This window comes from Acaromyces ingoldii, assembly GCF_003144295.1.
Source record: "Acaromyces ingoldii strain MCA 4198 unplaced genomic scaffold FA10scaffold_1, whole genome shotgun sequence".
NCBI classification, from domain to species: Eukaryota; Fungi; Basidiomycota; class Exobasidiomycetes; order Exobasidiales; family Cryptobasidiaceae; genus Acaromyces; species Acaromyces ingoldii.
In genome coordinates, this window is record NW_020290247.1 from 16,617 (window position 1) to 34,800 (window position 18,184).

The following is an 18,184-nucleotide window of genomic DNA, read 5'->3' on the forward strand; positions in this document are numbered from 1 at the left end:
TGAAATGAGACTTGCTGAAATGAGACTTGCAAAGAGGAGGAGCTATGAAGAGCAGCTACGAATACATGCTAATGGCATGTCGCTTTTGAGAAGCCACGACGACGAGCGCCGTCATGCTGACCAGGCTGGCGAGAGCCGCCACCGTCGAGGAGAGGGAGAGGCCCAGCGTACGGAGCAGCGTCGCTGTACCAGCACTGGCTGCAACCGCCAGTGCATAGCGAAAGAGATTGTTCAGGGCAATGACCCGCTGCGCGACGGATGCGCTGCCGGCTATGTCGACGAGATAGGCGTTTCCTGCCGTCAGGGTCATGGACACGCCACCGCACAGCAGGCAGAAGCCAACCTCGGTGAGCAGCAGCAGCCCGCCTTGGCATGCGTCGGTTTTGCAGGCCGAGTGCGATGGCCAGCCGTACAGAAAGAGACCCACCGGCTGCATCACGCCCGCTCCCGTAATTGCCACAATCAGCCTGCGCTCGTAGGTGGAAGAGGCGGGTCGGCAGGCCGAGGCGAATCTAGTCCAAGCATGTGCTGACCGCCACTCTTCTCTTGGTGCCATCTCGTGCTTTGGCCGAAGCAGCTTGTCCGACCAGGCGCCACTAAGCACGGAGCATACGATCGACGAAGCACCGCCGGGAAGAAACAGTGCGCCGACGGCTGCGCTGTTGCCAATGTCGAACCGATTCCGAACGAGCTGGGTCAGTGTGTTGAAGGCCAGGAAGAGGCCGAACATCGAGGCGCAGGACGAGAGGGTCACGAGCCAGAATGACCAACCTAGCGCGTGTCTGACAGCGGCCGTCCTGCTTTGGACTGGCTTTTCGGGAAGTTGGCACTCGCTTCGCTGCTCTTCTGTGGCCTCGCTGCGGTTTTCTGCCCTTTGACAGCGCACGGTGAGACCGATCTGCATGACAGAAGCGAAAAGGCCCAAGGCCGCCTGCAGCCAGAAGAGGCTTCGCCAGGCCTGGATACCCCCGAGTCCGATACAACCGGCGACAAAGGGGCCCACAGTCGGTCCAGCCACAGCGCCGGCATAGAAGCATCCGAGTGCCGCTCCACGCGCTTCGCTCTTGACACAGTACAGCTGTCGAATCGTAGAAGCGCCCAGGGAGAGAAAGGGGGAGATGGCAAGCGACTGGATACAGCGCAGCACAGCCAGGGCGGCGATGGAGGACGTCGTCGCCTCACTGGCCAGCAGCACAGAGGCCAGCATGTAGAGCACAGGCAAGAACAGCACGGCAGCCGAGCCAGTCGCCTGTGCCTTGCTGCGACGTGAATCTCTTCTGGTCGTCGTGACCGGAAAGACGAACAGGGAAGCTGGCAAAGCCATCGAGGCAGCGGCCAGCAGCAGAGGCGCCACGCCCATCACGGCAACAAAGAGAGCGACGGCATAGGTGCGGACGTCCTGCTCGGTGGCTTCTAGGGTGAGCGCCATCGACTGCGCCAGCGGTAGGACGGACGTGCTCGTGAATGCTGAAGCTCAGTGTCAGTATATAAGAACCGGCGAGGGCGACGTCCTGCACTCACGTCCGAGAAAGCCGAAAAGGGCGGCCAGGGCCACCGCCATTCGGCGCTCGCTCGCGCTCAGACGATCGTAGACCGCCATCCGCTCTGTGTCTTTGTGCGAGGCGATGTTCTACCCGTTCTCATCGACAGACTTGTAGGATCCTGATCATGATGCAAAGCTGGTACATGGATCTTATAGGAGACACAAGTTAAGAAAAAAAAGCACCGGCGAGGGCCGATCCTCGCGCGGCTTAGCCGTCTCTGCCTGCAAGCAAATACCTGCTGTCTCATGCTCGAGCGGGACATCCGTGCCTCCCTCTCCAAGCGCAGCCTTTCCTCAACATGCTCAGCGCTAAACTTTGAACCGACAGGCTCGAGCAAAGCAAGGAAAAGAATTAAAATTGGCAGATGAGATCATAGACGAGCTTGCGTCTCCGCTGGTGTAACAGCCGCCTGGAAGAGCCTCTCGGCAGGCACGTTGGCAGCCGCAATGAGATCATGGTCGTAGAGCAGGCTGCTGTGCGCTGTGACTGCCTCTCTCGCCTGCTGCGGCCTGGTGCGCCATCGGAAGCGATCCGTGAGGGCAGTCTGTCGTCCCTTGATCACATCGAGCGTGACTTGTCCCAGCACCGGCAGGAACTTGAAGCCGTGGCCACTTCCACCCGTGCACAGCACGACGCCCGGCCGGAAGGGCAGCTCGCAGATGAAAAAGTTCTTGTCATAGGTGTCCGTGTACCAGCAGAGTCTCGTGCGCACGAGCTTGATCGGCAGCGCGTTGCCCTTGGACTCGTCCGGCTCGACCAGATGTGGAAAGTGGTTGGCAATGAACCTGGCCACGCCGATCGCCGCAGGCCGGGGCACGGCTGCCAGAGACGGCGAGGTGACAGAGGTGATGGGCCGGGAGTAGGGCAGCGAGTCGTGGCTCGGATTCGTATAGCGGACGCCACGAGAGCCAATCTTGAGGAGACCGCCCTGGTGCGGGAACGCATACACACCGCCGTCGGACTCGACTTCAATGTCATGCCCGGGTTTGATGTGAAGGATGGGCATGTGGGCAGCGTCGTGCCTGGCCAGTAGGTCCGTGCGCTCGGCATCAATCTCAAAGATCATGACGCTGCCGGCGGTGGCCTCCAGGTTCGGCCGCAGCTCGGGAACGTGCTCAGCCGACCAGGGCCCCAGTGCCATGACGACGCGGTCGGCGTGGTGGGTGCGTCCGTCTGCCGTCACAAACGAGGTGGAATTCCCATCCAACCAGTGCGAAAAGCGGCCCTGGGTCTCGCCCGTGACGAAGCGCACCCCCAGCTCGTCGGCAAGGCGCCGTGCCAGGTAGTGGCAAGCGTCTGCCGCCCTGACCACGCCGGCCGTCGAATCGAGCACGCCGATGGTGCCCTTTGGTCTGGTGAAGGCGTCCATCTTGGCGGCCCAGCCGTCGCGGGCGGCCCGTCGCTGGTCCTCGTCAAGCGTCAGGTCGTACTGCGTGTGCCGTGTGCCATTGGCATCGCAGTACGCCAGATGGCCTGCCTCGTAGCTGCGATGCTGCGGGGCATTGTCCAGGCGCGCATAGCCGCAGAGGTCAAGTAACGGCTCCTCCTTGCCCGCCTTGCGCCGCTCCTCGTCCCACTTCTGCCATTCCCGCAGCGATTCATTGGCCCACGACTGGATCAGTGTGTCCCCACCATAGGCGGTTCGGACGATCTTGTTCATGTCGCAGCTGGCACCATCGTTGATCACGCTGCTGTACTGGGTCGCCAGCAGGTCGTTGCGGTCGAACAGCGTCACTTGAAAGCCGTCGAGTGCCAGGTGAAGCGCAGAAGACAGGCCGAAGACGCCCGCGCCGACGATGTTGACCGTCTGCGTCGCTTTGCTCGAGGACGGCATTGTCGCTTCTCGAGGGTGTGTTGCAAGCCCACGTAAAAGGCTGCACGCGCACGTAAAGCCTTTTATCGACGAGGTCCCTGAAGCATCTCAGTCTGAGTCTAATCGGGCCGAGAACCAGGAAAGATAAGCGGACCCTTTTCTTGGCGAATAGTTCATCCATCCGTGTCAGGTGGATGCTGCACAGACGGCGTTTCCGCTCGTGCAGGACGCGCGCGCCCGCATCAGCCGGCCGCCTTCTCACTTGATTGAAGGCAAGTTTCTGTAGCGAGCTAGCTCGCAAGCATACTGAGCTTAGTGGCGCTGCAGGATAGGCTGGCCAAAGGTGTTAAAATGCTATAAAGAGGGGCCGTCGTCCGTCTCTGCAATCTTTGTAACCAGCCCACTCTCCCAAAAGACAAACACCTCAAAATGCCCACAAACACAGTCACCAAGAAGCGTGTCCTCGCCCTGGGCACGCCTCGCTTCGCCGTGGCCGAGTTCGAGCAGCTCTGCAAGTCATACGACGTGGACGTGGTGCTGCCCCATCCGAGCGACCGCGACGACACGGTCAAGCGCATCCACGAGGCCGCAGCCGCGCGAGCCGCAGACGGTGGCTACGATGCCATGTTCTGGCTCTTTGGCACCAGCGCCTACTCGCCCTTTGACGAGCACATGCTCACGCCCGTCCTTGCCTCGGGACGATGCGGTCTGCTGGCCTCGGGCGGCGCCGGCTACAACGACGTCGCCTTCGAGTGGGCAGCAGAGAGGGGGGCGTACGTCACCAACACGCCCGATGGCCCCACGCAGGGCACGGCCGACATGGCCCTGCTCCTCTTTCTTTCGGCGCTGCGCCAGGCTCGACTGACAGAGCAGACGATGCGAAGCGGCCACTGGCGGCAGGGCTTGCCCCTCATGGACGATCCCCAGGCGCTCACCGTGGGCATCTACGGCATGGGTGCGATTGGACGGGCATTTGCCAAGAAGATTGCCGGTGCCTTTCCCCCACGCAGGATCATCTACCACAACCGGTCCCGGCTCTCGCCCAAGCAGGAGCTCGAGGCTGGTGGGGCCGAGTACGTGTCCTTTGAAGAGCTCCTCAAGACGTCCGACGTCCTCTCCATCCACTGCCCGCTCACCGAACAGACCGAGGGGTCCATCGGCGCAGACCAGTTCGCCATCATGAAGGACGGCGTCTACATCGTCAACACTGCTCGGGGCGCCGTGCTCGGCGAGGCGGCTTTCATCGCCGCCATCGAATCGGGCAAGGTTGCCGCTGCCGGCCTCGACGTCTTTGACAACGAGCCACGGCCCAACCCGTTCTGGCTCACCTGCGACCGCGTCACTGTCCAGCCACACTGGGGTGGCTTCTCCAAGATGACGATCAAGCGGGGCGAGGGGTACGTGCTGGCCAACGTGCGGGCCTTTCTCGAGGCAGGCACACCCATCAACCCGGTCAACAAGCCTCAGCTCCGCCACGACGCAGTCTGAGCAATCTAGATCACCTTTACTTTCTGTGATTCCCGTTTGTAATTCCATACTTTCTGTCTGAGCTATGCAGTCTGACTTAGCTCGAGGCGATGGCGCGGACATAGAGGGGGTCGCTGCTTGATGCCTGGCTCTCTTCTTGCGTGATCTTACGCCCCATCAGAACAGGGCTGATGCGGATGAGAGAGAGCGCGACACAAGATGGCCCGAGCGCGGCGCGTCGGCCGATGTGTCCCCCCACAGAGATAGACCACCCCACAACTCGTTATCTCGCCTACAGACATAAGCGACGCACCAGCATTCGGAATGGCGTCCCAGGACTGGTCGCCGTCCGGCTTCACGGCCAGCCGCGGCCAATTCCAGCCCGGCAAGCTTCGCGCGGTGCTGGTGGCGAACCGCGGCGAGATCGCACTCAGGCTGCTCCGCGCCGCAAAGGCACTCGACCTCAAGACAGTGTCCGTGTACACGCAGACAGACGAGGGCGCACCGCACCGCGCGCAGGCCGACGTCAGCGTTCTTCTCGACGGAAAGGAGTCCGACGGCAAGGGCTATCTCGACCAGCAGGCCATCGTCGACGCTGCTCGGCAGCATGGTGCCCAGGCCATCCTCCCTGGCTACGGCTTCCTGTCGGAGAACGCCGAGTTTGCGCGCTTGGTCGAGCGTCACGGGCTTGTGTTTGCGGGCCCAGCGCCCGACACCATCGAGGAGCTCGGGTTAAAGCACCGGGCCAGGCAGCTGGCCGAGGCGGCCGGTGTGCCATGCGTGCCGGGCAGCGGCCTCTTGCACTCGGCCGACGAGGCCGTGCGGGAAGCCGCGCGGATCGGCTACCCGGTCATGCTCAAGGCCAGTGCAGGCGGCGGCGGGCTGGGCCTCCAGATCTGCCGGGAGGCTGCAGACGTCGAAAGTGCCTATGAGGGCGTTGTTCGCCGGGCCAGGACGCTGTTCGGCGACGCCGACTGCTTCCTGGAAAAGTACGTGGAGCGCAGCCACCACATTGAGATCCAAATCTTTGGCAACGGCCTGGGAGAGGTGGCGCACTTTGGTGAGCGCGAGTGCTCCATCCAGCGGCGCCACCAAAAGGTCGTGGAGGAGGCGCCGTCGCCCTTTGTCGCGGCCAATCCAGGCCTGCGCGAGAAGATGACGAGCTGCGCGACCGCCTTTGGTCGCCATGCACGCTACCGGTCGGCCGGCACGCTCGAGTTCCTCGTCGACGACGACAGCGCCCGCTTCTACTTTCTCGAGGTCAACACCCGGCTCCAGGTCGAGCATCCTGTGACCGAGATCGTGTGGGACGTGGATCTTGTGGCTTTGAGTGCGTCTCCTCTTTCTCCACCGCATCAGTAACACTTACACTCACACGTGTCTCCAGTGCTCCAGCAGGCCGACTGCCAGCTGCAGGGACGCGGTGGCATCCCGGCAGAGGTGCTCAAGGCGCTGGAACAGGACGACGTGCCGCCGCGCCACGCTGTCGAGGCGCGCGTCTACTGCGAGAACGCGCTGCGCGACTACCAGCCGAGTCCGGGCGTGCTGCAGAGCGTGCGCTGGGAGCACGACCCGCGCCAGCATCGTGTAGACGGCTGGGTCAGCACAGGCACAGCAGTCACGCCGTCCTACGACCCCTTGCTGGCAAAGGTAATCGGCTTCGGCAAGAGCAGAGACGACGCACGGAACGCGCTCTCCTCTCTCCTCGAGCGCTCCGACGTCTACGGCCCCACCAATGTCGACTTTCTCATCGCGGTGCTTGCCTCGGACGTCTTTGCCTCGGGACGCACGCTCACCAGCTTCCTCCAAAAGGACTTTCGCTTTCAGCCCGCCGTTCTCGAGGTGCTGGAGCACGGCCTCTCCACGTCGGTCCAGGACCTGCCTGGGCGGCCCGAGATCGGCCATGGGCTGCCCGTCTCGGGCCCCATGGACCCGCTCTCCTTCCGACTGGCCAATGCCATTGTGGGCAATGACGACACGAGGACGGAGGCGCTCGAGATCACGCTGCAGGGGCCCAGCCTGCGCTTCCACACCGCCGCCGTCGTGGCCCTGACCGGTGCCGCGATGGAGCTCTGGCTCGACGACGTTCCCCAAGCCATGTTCACCAAGATCCTGGTCCCGCCGCAGTCTGTTCTGCGCGTGGGCAACCTCAGGGGGGACGGCGGCTACCGGGCCTACCTGGCCATCCGCCATGGCCTGCCACACGTCCCGCGCTACCTCGGCTCCAAGTCGACCTGTGCCAGCCTGGGCCTCGGCGGCCACCAGGGCCGCGATCTGCGGACCGGCGACGTGCTGCGCCTGGCGCCGCTGCAGGGCGGTGGCGACGAGGCAACCTTTACACTGCCCCAGTTACTTCGCCCACCGCTGGTGAGCGCCGACACGAGCCGGCCGACGACCGTCTACTGCATGCGCGGACCCTACGACGACGACGAGTACCTCACGCCGGCAGGGCGCGCGTCCATCTACCAGAGACCGATGACGGTGAGCCACAACGTGGCGCGGTCCGGCATCCGATTCACCCCCGATGGAGAGATGCAGTGGGCACGGCAGGACGGGGGCCAGGGCGGCAGCCACCCCAGCAACATCCTCGAGTTCCCCTACAGCGTCGGCGGCCTCAACTGGAACGGCGACACGCCCGTCGCGCTGGGCGTCGACGGACCAGACCTGGGCGGCCTGCTCATCAGCAGCACGACAGTGTCGGCCGAGTACCGCCTGGGGCAGCTTTCGCCCGGCCTGAAGATCCAGTGGACCCCGATCACGTTTGAGGGCGCCCGCGAGCTGAGCAGGCGGCAGGACGCATACATCGCCCAGGTGCTCTCCGCGGCCCGCGCAGACCAAAGCGACATCGAGCCGCTAAGCATGCATCTGTCCGACCAGCCCGACGTCTCGCCCATCCTGCACCAGACGGCGCTGGGCGACTCGGTCATGACCCTGCGGGCCGCCGGCGACTGCTGCCTGCTGGTGGAGCTGGGCGAGATGCGGGCCGACATCATCGTGCGGGCCAAGGTGGAGCTCATGCGGCGCACACTCGAGAAGCGACCCATGGCGGGCGTGCTCTACGTCGACGTCAACATCCGGACGCTCTCGATCCGCTTCGACCCCCGGCTGATCCAGCAGCGCCAGCTCGTCGAGCGCGTAGTCGAAGTCGGCGCGCAGCTGCCCAGCTCCCTCGAGGCCATGGAGAAGCTCCCGTGCAGGACCTGGCACCTGCCCCTCTGCTTTGGCCACCCGGCGCTTGGCGCGGCCGTGGATCGCTACAAGGCCACGGTGCGCAACAAGGCCGTCTACCTCGACCAGTCTGCGCCGGGCAGCGACAACCGGGCCTATCTGGCCCAGTGCAACGGCCTCGACGAGCGCGTCATGGAGGAGAGCCTGCTCACGTGCCCGCTGTGGACCGTCGGCATCGGCTTCTTCCTCGGCACGCCCATCCTGCTCTCCCAGGACCGGCGCACGAGGCTGCGGTGCCAAAAGTACAACCCCACCCGTCTCTCGACGCCCGAGGGCGCGTTTGGCTGGGGCGGCAGCATGGGGGCCATCTACGGCGTCGAGTCGCCCGGCGGCTACCAGCTCGTGGCCAGGACACTGCCGCTGTGGTCTACGTATGGCACTGCGCCCGGGTTCAAGCCCGACCAGCCCTGGCTGCTGAGCTCGTTTGATTCTATTCAGTTTCACAAAGTGACCGTCGACGAGTACGACCGCTCGCTCGCGAGCCTCAAGGCGGGCACCTGGAAGTGGGAGGTCGAGGACAAGCTCTTTGACGTCGTGGAACAGGCCCAGTTTGAGGCGTCGATTGCAGAGGCAGCGAACCAGTACGAGGCCAAGCAGAGCGAGGCGATTGCGCGCAGCGAAAAGCAGGAAAGGCAAATGTACGAGGACTGGCAGCACGACCAGAAGCAGCAGCAGCAGCAGCGACAGCAGCAGCAGAGCAGCTCGGGCCACGACACGACAGCGTGGGACTGGGAGCGAGACCCAAAGGCGATCAAGATCAAGGCGGCCATGAATGCCTCGGTGTGGAAAGTGGTTGCGCAGGTGGATGAGCAGATCAAAGAGGGCGGCCCCGTGGTCATCCTGGAGGCCATGAAGACTGAGATTCCGTGCAAGGCGGACAGTGACATGGTCGTAAAGAGGGTCATCGTCGAGCCTGGCTCGCTCGTGTCCACGGGCGACGTCGTCGCTGTTGGCCTGCCCTTGTAGTCGCCCCTGTAAATCCGCTGTGCATTGCCACTGAACTTTGCCGCTGTACATACATTGCTGCCCCTCTGCAGATACAATTACTATACATGTTTTGAGATGTTCCAGCCACATGCGCCTCTCAGAGCACCAAGAACAAGAGAGTGAAGCGAGCGACAATGAGAAAAGTGCCCATTCCATCGAAATCCTGCCCATGGTCACGCGGCCCTGCTGTTCAGACGATCGATCATCTCGCGCACCGCATGGACGTTCTCCACGGCGCCCGGCAGGTCCGAGTGAAGGCACACGGAGAAGCGCCTGCCGTCGAGCTTCATGTCCACGCTTGCCTGCTCCTGGCTGCCCCCCTGGGCATAGTTGCGGCCCTCGTGCGCCACGACCCGCACGCGCTCGGCGCACTCCTGCGGACTGATGGGCTTGCTCTTTGTGGGCGAGACGAGGTCGCCACCGGATGTGTACTCGCAGTCAGCAAAGACCTCGGGCACAAACTCGACGCCGTGCTCTTTGCAGACCGACTCGTGAATCGTGCCGGGAAGCCCGTCTGTGCGAATGCGTGTGAGCTGGCGTCTCCAGTCGCCCGTCTGTCAAACCTACACATCGGCACGTTGAAGACCTTGATGGCCTGGACCGCTGCCTCGCAGATCTCCTGCTTCTGCAGCAGATAAAAGTAGAGAAAGCCGTGCGGCTTGACGTGGCTCAGCTGGGCGCCCGACCGGTGGCAGAAGGCCTGCACGGCGCCGACCTGGTAGGTGATAATGTCGGCCACTTCCTCGGGCGTCAGTAGCATCGGCCTCCTGCCTGCAGCAACGTGAGCGCATGAACGCCAGCGAGTGCCTCAGACACTCACCAAAGCCAACGAGATCGGGCATGCCGGGATGGGCGCCGATGGCAGTCCCCGTCTTGTGTGCCAGCGCCACTGTCCGTGCCAGTGTCGAGGGGTCCGAGGCGTGGAAACCCGCGGCCACGTTGCACGCGTCGATGTGGGGCATGATGCTGTCGTCCTGGGCCAGGCGCCAGATGCCCAGCGACTCGCCCATCTGCTAGAACCGTCAGCGATGATTCTCCACCAAGCAGCGATGACTCACATCGCAGTTGAGCTCAATCTTCGTCAGCATCTTGGTGAAGCGCAGAGGATGGAGGCAGTCACACGCGCTGTTCTGCCTCCACACACAGTGATAAGAATGGCAGGCGACCAAAAGTTGAGGCACGTGCCTTAGACTAAATACAAAGAAGGGCGGAAGAAGTGGCGCAACAGTGTCCATAGACACGACCTCGATCAGGGAAGGGCTAGCTAAAAAGAAGGGCAGAGAATTCAGGTGCCCATCGGCCTTTGATCTGCCCGTTTTGTTTGTAATACACGCCGCAGGACTTCTTCAGGCCTGGCCAGGGATCGGTGCCGAGATTGTCGTTTGACACCTCGAACGACGTGCCCTTGTCGATCGCCTGCTGAATTCGGTCATGCACCTTTGCATCAGTGATCAGGGCACCGCCATAGACGACAATCTTGTTGCCATCCAAGCCTTGGGCGATGTTGAGCTTGAGGTACATGATCGCAATGCAGAACGTCAGGAGATCAGCATTGATGATCCTATCGGTGGCAAGGTTTGCAGGCAGACCGTCGATCGCCTTTTGGAGCACATCGGGGAATTTCTCCTCTTGAAGTTTTTGAGCAATGCTCAGGGCGGAGCTAGAGTTTCCAAAGATACTTTCGAGCGGTGTCTTCAACGTCGCGAAAATAGCATCCTCTGTGTCCTGTGGACGGTTAATCGATGTGCCCGACGAGTCGAGAAATTCCTGGCCGTTGGACATTGTTTTGGGCCACAAGCGATGTGCAAATAGCTGATCTGGGTAAGGGCAGTCCTCCACCAAAACAATTACTGCAGCCTTGTTGTTTCCGATGAAGGTATCGACGTCATAGGTCTGAAGGGCCTTCTTGTTGCGTTCCGGTGGGTCCATCGTGAAGAGCCTCTCGATTTTGGACAGCCTCTCCATCAGATCAAGCCAATCGGCTTCACTGGCACCTCGTTGGTCTGTTATCACGGTGTGAATTTGGAATGCCTGGACATGCGACACATCCAAGACGATCAATTCGGCATTCTCGCTGGTGAAATTGTTGACGTCGACAACGATGTCATCGATGGGAGTGCAGCTAGCGCCTTGCCAACCGATCGTGGTGTTGCTGTAATGTCCAGAATTCCAAGAAGGTTTTGTCTCGTCATTTTCGGAAGCGAGCGTGGGTCTGATGTCGAACCTACGAACACCCAAGCCAAGCTGATCATAGATCGATCTTTCCTGGGTGATGACATGGGACTCCAAGGCAGCACTTGTGCCAAACTTAATTTGATACGTGCCCGCATCGTGCGATCCAGGGAGGGTGAGACCACTGAGCGGGCGTTTACCGAACTGTGCGCGGTGCGTCTGCATCCATTTTGCCGCGTGAGGAGGTGACATTGTTGAGTTGCTTGTGAAGCGTCTTCCTCTAGGCTGAGTGTGTCTCTGAACGGGCGCCGTTGCTTTTATGACATAAAGCGTGTATTTATAGACAGGCATGCTGCAGCCGTGGCGCCTTGCAAGGCAGCGCGTCCGATGCTACGCCCCACAGTGAGCAGACACCGTCCACCTTCCCGATATTCATGCGGGGAAAGTCAAATCGTACAGTACGTGGGTTCCCGCTTTTAGGGACGACACCAGGATTCTAGGCTTCCTATCGGTCCGATTTGCTTTTAGGTTCAAAGTCCGTCGCATCGGGGAGGGCGCGGCCCGTGTCACCTTCTCTGGGGAAACAAGCGGACAAATGGCCTGGCTCAATAGACCCACCGTCGTGTGGGGCTCTTCACGTAGAGTACGTTCGAAAAGGTCAATTCTGAAGACAAGAGCTGATCTCTCCTACAGCGAGCGGAAACATCCACGACCGAGCGGCTGGACCAAAGGGAAGTTTGCACTGGCTTTGTGCCGCTATCTCTGAACAGGGACACATGCGACTCGTGACGCTTAGGCTAAGGGAGCAGTCTGCGGTGAATCTCTTCGCCCCCCGGGGGCTTGCTGAGCTTTGTCGATGCACAAAGTCTAGATTCATGGAGTCTTTGCTTTACTGTGCCGGGATACCCGGCATAGAAAAGAGGCGAATTACTTTACCTTGAAAAGGTAGGCATGGCAGAGTTAGAAGGCGCACCTTCCCACTCGTCTGGGCGTGGGAAGAAGTATCTGGAATCGAGACGTCCCGTACTCTATCTACCCAGGAGTCCTTGCTTCCCAGAGGACCCACGTCCTGCCTAGAAGGCTTCCAGTATTCTGAATACCCTTCGTCCCTCCTAGACACTGTGCTCGGCAGATCGGATGGGACACTGAATCTTGCCATAAGTCAAATCTTTCTTCTGAGATCTTCGGCGTACCAAGGCGCGCGAATGGATCTTGGAGAACGGTGACGCGACGGACTGCTGCATGGAGCTCGCTGACGAGTCGTGCGAGGCGATCGTGAGGCAAACGATTGAAGCCCGAACTACTCGTCGCATCTGCGTATCACATGCGCTGCTGTCACCATTGGCGCTGGAGAAGGTCTTGTTGGTCGCTACTCGGATTTCGTCCACCCAGAAGTGGTCGAGGGTGGGCATGGCTGATGCTGGTCTCCCGGAACTTCTTCGTGCCGAAATCCGTCTCAAGCCTGGCTGTCTCATCGCCCATGGCGCTGCTCATTTCTTGCCGTTGCTCCCTAGCGTGCGGGTGTACGACGGACTGCAAGGAGAGTACCAGCACGACGCCGAGTGGGAGAACGGAGGAAGGCGTCGTCATTTAAGTGATGAAAATTGCGGATTGGCTTTGCCTTGATGTTGACTTTGACTTGGATGGAATAAAGTTACAAGGTGAAGGCGCAGCTGCTGCCACATGATTGTAGGAATGAAGACATTCCCGAGGCCCTGAGGTCGTCTTTGGCTATGTGCCGCTGCCAACCGATCTGCATCGCCAGAACCTCGATCCTGTCTGGCCGTCATGCGACAAGTGTCTCTCCCTGGCTGCTCAACCCTGCGCGTTGTGTATCCGTCCGCACGCGAGTCATGCCCATTCTTGACAGGGCCCGGGACAGGGTCAGCAGAAGCAAGGCTACTTTCTGCTTCAAGCCGTAGCGGAAGGCGCCGTTGCATCTGACTGGAGAAACAGACATTCGACGCCAATGCTGCCACAACCACATTGGCAACAACCACGACAGCAGCAATCGAACGTTGAGCTAAGCTGCGTCTTGACGGGCTGACTGCCCTGAGGGTGCAGGCATGCAGCGAGTGAAAGGGGGGGTACAAGCTCCATGGCGTGGGTGTAAATTCTTCAAAGGGCTGGCTGAAGAAGAAGGCGACTTGACCAAAGCGCACAACACCGCACGCAGAACACCGACGTGTGATGCTCCATCGCGACGCTGCGGTCACGTGAAAAAACTCGAATTCTATAGCCGATGATGTCGGCCCTCCACCTGCATCTTCCTCCATTCACAACGATCTTTCACGAAGACCAATAGCAAGCAAGCAAGCAAGCAAGCAAGCATGATGATCCGGACCGCCCTCACCCGCACGGCGCAGCCTGCGCTCGCCTCTGCTGGCCTCCGCACCGCCGCAGGCTCCGTGCGCGCCAAGCACACGCTCCCGGACCTGCCCTACGACTTTGGCGTGAGTGCACTCGCTCCCTGCCGCTCCTTCCCTCTGCTGCATGACTCTGACACGCACGTTGCCAGGCCCTCGAGCCGTCCATCTCTGGCCAGATCATGGAGCTGCACCACCAGAAGCACCACCAGACGTACGTCAACGGCCTCAACACCGCCGAGGAGCAGCTGCAGGAGGCTGTGGCCAAGAACGACGTCAAGAAGGCGCTTGCCGTGCAGAAGGCCCTGAACTTCAACGGCGGTGGTGGGTGCCATAGTCTCTCGCTTTGGCCTGCTGCTTGCTGACCTATGCAATTCTACAGGCCACATCAACCACTCGCTCTTCTGGCAGAACCTGGCGCCGCAAAAGGCCGGCGGCGGCGAGCTGCACGCAGGCCCGCTCAAGGAGGCCATCGAGCGCGACTTTGGCAGCCTCGACAACCTCAAGGCCAAGTTCAACGGCCAGATTGCCGCCATCCAGGGCAGCGGCTGGGGCTGGCTCGGCTACAACCCCACCAACGGCAAGCTCGACATTGTCACGACGGCCAACCAGGACCCGCTCCTGTCGCACGTGCCCCTCATCGGCGTCGATGCCTGGGAGCACGCCTTCTACCTCCAGTACCAAAACGTAAAGGCCGACTACTTCAAGGCGATCTGGAACGTCATCAACTTCAAGACGGCCGACGAGCGCCTCAAGCAGGCGCAGTCGCAGTAGGCTTGTTTACATGTATTGCGTGGCAGAAGGTAGAGCGATGATGGAATGGCCATTGAACCACGTCCCTCGGCGAGGGTCGAGTGGTGTGAGATGAAAAGAGAGGAAAAATTGAATGCGCAAGGGCAAGGGCAGGGCATCGAAGTGAGGATGGCGAGTGCAACGTCGACAAAGTTCAGAAAAGATCGCAGGCAGAAGAGGAGGGGAGAGCGCCCCCCGCAAGGCGAGCCAATCGAGCCGTAGCTCTAACGTGGAAGGTCTGTGCGACCGTGCCAAGCACCGCTCTCCCATCGCCTGCTCTTGACGAGACGGGCGAAAGGTAGAGGTAAAGACCACGCTGCTCGAGCCTCGCTGGGACTGCGTACCTGCTCCAAGCCTGCAGAGTGTCCTGGACTCGTCGGCGTGCACTCACTGCCATGCATGCGTCCCCAGTCGATGCCGCGCCTGCCCCCTCTGCTTGGGTACATCGGCTCGCACCTCTCGTCCCCTCTCGATGAGGAAGTGGGTCATCTGAACGACACGTCTGCCTTCCCAGCTGCTTTGTTCTCTCTCTCTCTTGCGCGCGCTCGCACTGCTGACGGAAAGCCCCGCGTCAGACACCGTCGTCGGCTCGTGTGGCTGTCTTGACTTTAGCTCCGAAGAGCGGCTAGTAGAGACCGAGCAAGGTGTGAGGTGGACGATGGGTGGATCTATACTTGTGTGTGTAGATGGCGTATAGAGGAAGGCCTGCAGAGCTGCGAGGCGGGTGGCCCCACCCGCGCTTGCTGGGAGAACAGCAGCGGGGAGAGGGGAGGAGATGACAGGACGGCTTGAGAGCGCAGCCAAGAGCAGCGAATGAAAGGAGAGGAAAAAGACCAGCCAGGCAGCGACGCTGGGCTCTCTCAGCACCACGCCCCTGTTTACCGCGGTCGACAGTGACTAAGCAGACGGAGATCACCAGAGAAAGAGGAGGAGCACATCGCTGGGGTCATGCACGGCACGCCGGCGGATGCCGACCGGGACGGTCCCCCTCTGCCGACTGATGCGCAACGGCTCCAATGCCCTGTCGACAAGGCATGCTGAAGCAGTCACTGCCTGGCTTCACTTTCAAGGCGCTCTCCTTCAGTCCCGACCCTAGACTGGCGCCCCAGGAAGCCAACACACGACATAGCACTCCCGTCTGCTCCCGCGCTGCTCGTCTATGGCCACTGCTGTCCCCTGGCCGATGGCCGGGGGGCAGTCTCCGCTTTCCAGACGGAGAAGAAGGTGCAGAAACTTAGGGTTAGGATCGTCCGGGGTACTAGATGATGGACGCCAAGGGGTGCGGGGGCGCACAGGGAGCCACACACCGTCGTCGTCCCAGCAGCTCGGACTGCGGGACCGACGGGCGAGGCTCCCTGCTGTTTCCGAGGCTCCGTTTCCCGCCGGATCGAAGTGGGAGGGACGACCATGGCGTGTCCGAGACACGGGGGCCATCCACGACAGCAGCGCAGACACGAGCGAAAGAGAGAGAAGAGCAAAGAGACGCAGAAGGAGCCGCGGTCGTTTGAGATGAAGAGAGAGGGGAAGCGAGAGGGGCGTCGTCGTTGTCGTCGTAGGTGATTGAAAGAAAAAAAGAAAAAGAACGCGCACCTTGGCCAGAGACGCGTCTCGCGGCGTGCCTTGTCGGAGCTCGAGAATGCCAAAGCACTCGCGGGGACCAGTACAGGGCAGCGGAGTGAGCAATTGCCGGGCAGCAGCTCGCTGCACCGTGGCAGGCCCACGCAATGACACAGCTGCCGAGAGAGCGCGCGCACGCTGAGAGGGGAGCCGCCTGCTCCGTCGTGACATCGGACACGCAAACGCGATATTTTTATCGATTTCCATCTTGGCTATGACAGCATCCCGTCCAGATTAGGTAAAATGGCTGCGGAGTTGCGGGCGCTTGACATGATAGGGGGACGCTCCGTAGGCGAAAGACGTTCCGCGGACGATGGCACCACCCTCCGCGGGACAAAGTAGGGCTCTCCCCCAGCGTCAACGACGAGGCCGCCGGACAGCGTGGGAAGATTGCAAAGGGTTGACCCCGTCCCACGGCGGCGGATTGCAAAGGTTCGACCCCGTCCCACGTCGGCGAATGGCCCACGATGCCGTCCTGCGGTTCCCCGAAGAGGGCTGCCGGTGGCGAAGGCGGTGTACGGTGGAACCAGAAGTGCGGCCCACGGCGAGGGTGGTCCACCGTGGGAAAGCCTTGCGATGGGGTGTCCCACCGTGCGAGGGGCCCTCGACGGGTGTGTGGCACGGTGGCACATCGAGACGGAGGCGCTCCACGATGCGAGCCATGGTGCATATAAGAAGGGCATTGTCACTGTCGAGTCCCTCCTCACAAGCCACTTTCCCAACCATGATTAAACTGCTTCTCTGCGCCCTCATTGCCATCAGCGAAGCCAGCGCGCTCGGTCACAACCCCAGCTCTCCCAGGAGCCGACCTACGCATGGCGGTCTCAAAAGACGCTCGCCTACCCGCGGTGATTTCATGAACAACCTTGGCAGCAACTACGGTGCTGGTGGTCACGATCCCGGTGCTGGTCACGCTCTCGGTGCTGGCTTGAACAGCCTCGGCGGCGGCGGCGGCGGCGGCAACAGGTTCGGCAAGCCTTTCGGTTTTGGTCTCGGTGGCCCTGGTCCTGGTCTCGGCGGCCCTGGTCCTGGTTTCGGAGGAGGTGGTGTCAGCCTCGGCAACTTCGGCAAGGGTGGCTACGGCAAGGGTGGCTACGGCAAGGGTGGCTACGGCAAGGGTGGCTACGGCAAGGGTGGCTACGGCAAGGGTGACCACGGCAAGGGCTCCAACAGGGGCAGCTACGGCGGCGGCGGCCACAAGGGCGGCTATAAGGGCGGCTCGGGAGGCGGCTCGGAGCCCTGCTCCTCGTACACGCTCATGGACGTTCGTGGCACCTTCGAACGCCAGGGCCCTACGATGACTTTTCGCGCGGCAAACGAGCAGATTCTCGGCAAGGTCGGGGGCGGAAAGGTGTACGACGTCAAGTACGATGCCGGCATCTTCCAAGACTCGAGTGCGGGCACGCAAGATGTGAGTCAAGCCTCATACGCCACGAGACTAGAAGCTGAAACGCTTTGCAAAAGATCATCAAACACATCACCGCCGATACCGAGTCGTGCTACGTCCTGGAGGGGTACAGCCAGGGCGCTGCCGCCGTCGTCGACGCCCTGTTAGAGCTCACTGATGGCGCCGCATTTGACGCCGTAAAGGCTGTCATCCTCCACGGCGATCCCCGGAAAACAGCGAGCTTGTCCTGCAACGCTGTCCCGGGCACGAGGGACACCGATGGCGTAGAGAAAAGGATGGGCCGCCCAGGAATCCCAGAGCAGTGGGTGAAAAAGACGCTGGACATTTGTCTCCCTGGCGACAGCATCTGCGGCGGCGGCATCGTGATTGCAACTCACGTCGCCTACGGGTTCGATTCGCAAGTACAGGAAGATAGCGCACAGTTTGCGATCAAGATGCTCCAGGGAGGTGCGGGGCACGGGCATGAGTCCACAAACGAAAACGGCCTCCAGAATGCACTCTTTAGCGAGCACGGACTGCCTACCGAGCACGGACTGCCGACCGAGCATGGACTGCCAAGCGCGCATGGCGGGCCGAGAGAGCCTGAAGTACCGAGCGAATATGGCCCGCAGGGCGAGCACGAGAACGAGCACGAGAACGAGAGCGAGAGCGAGCTCGGTACTTAGCGGCGCTCCTTCCTTTCTAGTCTCATCGTCCACTGCTCGTTCTCGCTCGGTACTTAGCGGCGCTCCTTCCTCTCTAGTCTCATCGTCCACTGTATCTAAGAGCACGCCTGGTGTGTGCCCATGCC

The 18,184-nt window shown here is 61.4% G+C and overlaps 8 protein-coding genes across 8 annotated transcripts; 4 read left to right on the forward strand and 4 right to left on the reverse strand.

The window, feature by feature from the left end:
- Positions 1-55: 55 nt before the first annotated feature.
- Positions 56-1,600, reverse strand: FA10DRAFT_282294 (MFS general substrate transporter; the record flags this gene model as incomplete). The annotated part of the gene is made up of 2 exons (XM_025523760.1): positions 56-1,467; positions 1,522-1,600. The coding sequence occupies 2 exons, from the start codon at positions 1,598-1,600 to the stop codon at positions 56-58; spliced, it is 1,491 nt and encodes a 496-aa protein (XP_025379809.1).
- FA10DRAFT_436 (FAD dependent oxidoreductase) lies at positions 1,480-3,536 on the reverse strand. Its single transcript, XM_025525483.1, has one exon. It carries the CDS (start codon positions 3,376-3,378, stop codon positions 1,915-1,917), a length of 1,464 nt encoding a protein of 487 aa, XP_025379810.1. The 5' UTR covers positions 3,379-3,536; the 3' UTR covers positions 1,480-1,914.
- A 250-nt stretch (positions 3,537-3,786) lies between these two features.
- Positions 3,787-4,821, forward strand: FA10DRAFT_235663 (glycerate-and formate-dehydrogenase; the record flags this gene model as incomplete). The annotated part of the gene is made up of 1 exon (XM_025519041.1): positions 3,787-4,821. A coding segment is annotated over one exon (1,035 nt), but the record flags the coding sequence as incomplete, so codon positions are not given.
- A 327-nt stretch (positions 4,822-5,148) lies between these two features.
- Positions 5,149-9,018, forward strand: FA10DRAFT_246441 (hypothetical protein; the record flags this gene model as incomplete). Its single annotated transcript, XM_025519409.1, has 2 exons — positions 5,149-6,154; positions 6,212-9,018. The coding sequence occupies 2 exons, from the start codon at positions 5,149-5,151 to the stop codon at positions 9,016-9,018; spliced, it is 3,813 nt and encodes a 1,270-aa protein (XP_025379812.1).
- Positions 9,018-10,049, reverse strand: FA10DRAFT_246444 (LamB/YcsF; the record flags this gene model as incomplete). The annotated part of the gene is made up of 3 exons (XM_025519410.1): positions 9,018-9,553; positions 9,607-9,810; positions 9,860-10,049. The coding sequence occupies 3 exons, from the start codon at positions 10,047-10,049 to the stop codon at positions 9,213-9,215; spliced, it is 735 nt and encodes a 244-aa protein (XP_025379813.1). The 3' UTR covers positions 9,018-9,212.
- Positions 10,050-10,274: 225 nt separating this feature from the next.
- Positions 10,275-11,463, reverse strand: FA10DRAFT_298090 (PLC-like phosphodiesterase; the record flags this gene model as incomplete). Its single annotated transcript, XM_025524556.1, has 1 exon — positions 10,275-11,463. One exon carries the CDS (start codon positions 11,461-11,463, stop codon positions 10,300-10,302), a length of 1,164 nt encoding a protein of 387 aa, XP_025379814.1. The 3' UTR covers positions 10,275-10,299.
- Positions 11,464-13,517: 2,054 nt separating this feature from the next.
- On the forward strand, positions 13,518-14,680 carry FA10DRAFT_263389 (putative SOD2-superoxide dismutase precursor, mitochondrial). Its single transcript, XM_025520203.1, has 3 exons — positions 13,518-13,664; positions 13,730-13,901; positions 13,960-14,680. Exons 1-3 carry the CDS (start codon positions 13,542-13,544, stop codon positions 14,349-14,351), a joined length of 687 nt encoding a protein of 228 aa, XP_025379815.1. The 5' UTR covers positions 13,518-13,541; the 3' UTR covers positions 14,352-14,680.
- Positions 14,681-15,830: 1,150 nt separating this feature from the next.
- FA10DRAFT_263391 (alpha/beta-hydrolase) lies at positions 15,831-18,123 on the forward strand. The gene is made up of 2 exons (XM_025520204.1): positions 15,831-17,397; positions 17,451-18,123. Exons 1-2 carry the CDS (start codon positions 16,300-16,302, stop codon positions 18,057-18,059), a joined length of 1,707 nt encoding a protein of 568 aa, XP_025379816.1. The 5' UTR covers positions 15,831-16,299; the 3' UTR covers positions 18,060-18,123.
- The last annotated feature ends 61 nt before the right edge of the window (positions 18,124-18,184 follow it).

Excerpts from the sequence above, each read along its gene's own strand:
- FA10DRAFT_436 (XM_025525483.1), bottom strand. The coding sequence starts at position 3,378 with ATGCCGTCCTCGAGCAAAGCGACGCAGACGGTCAACATCGTCGGCGCG.
- FA10DRAFT_263389 (XM_025520203.1), top strand. The coding sequence starts at position 13,542 with ATGATGATCCGGACCGCCCTCACCCGCACGGCGCAGCCTGCGCTCGCC. Across the intron at positions 13,665-13,729 it reads ACCTGCCCTACGACTTTGGC|GCCCTCGAGCCGTCCATCTC; the intron begins GTGAGTGCACTC and ends GCACGTTGCCAG. Across the intron at positions 13,902-13,959 it reads CCTGAACTTCAACGGCGGTG|GCCACATCAACCACTCGCTC; the intron begins GTGGGTGCCATA and ends GCAATTCTACAG.
- FA10DRAFT_263391 (XM_025520204.1), top strand. The coding sequence starts at position 16,300 with ATGGCACCACCCTCCGCGGGACAAAGTAGGGCTCTCCCCCAGCGTCAA. Across the intron at positions 17,398-17,450 it reads CGAGTGCGGGCACGCAAGAT|ATCATCAAACACATCACCGC; the intron begins GTGAGTCAAGCC and ends GCTTTGCAAAAG.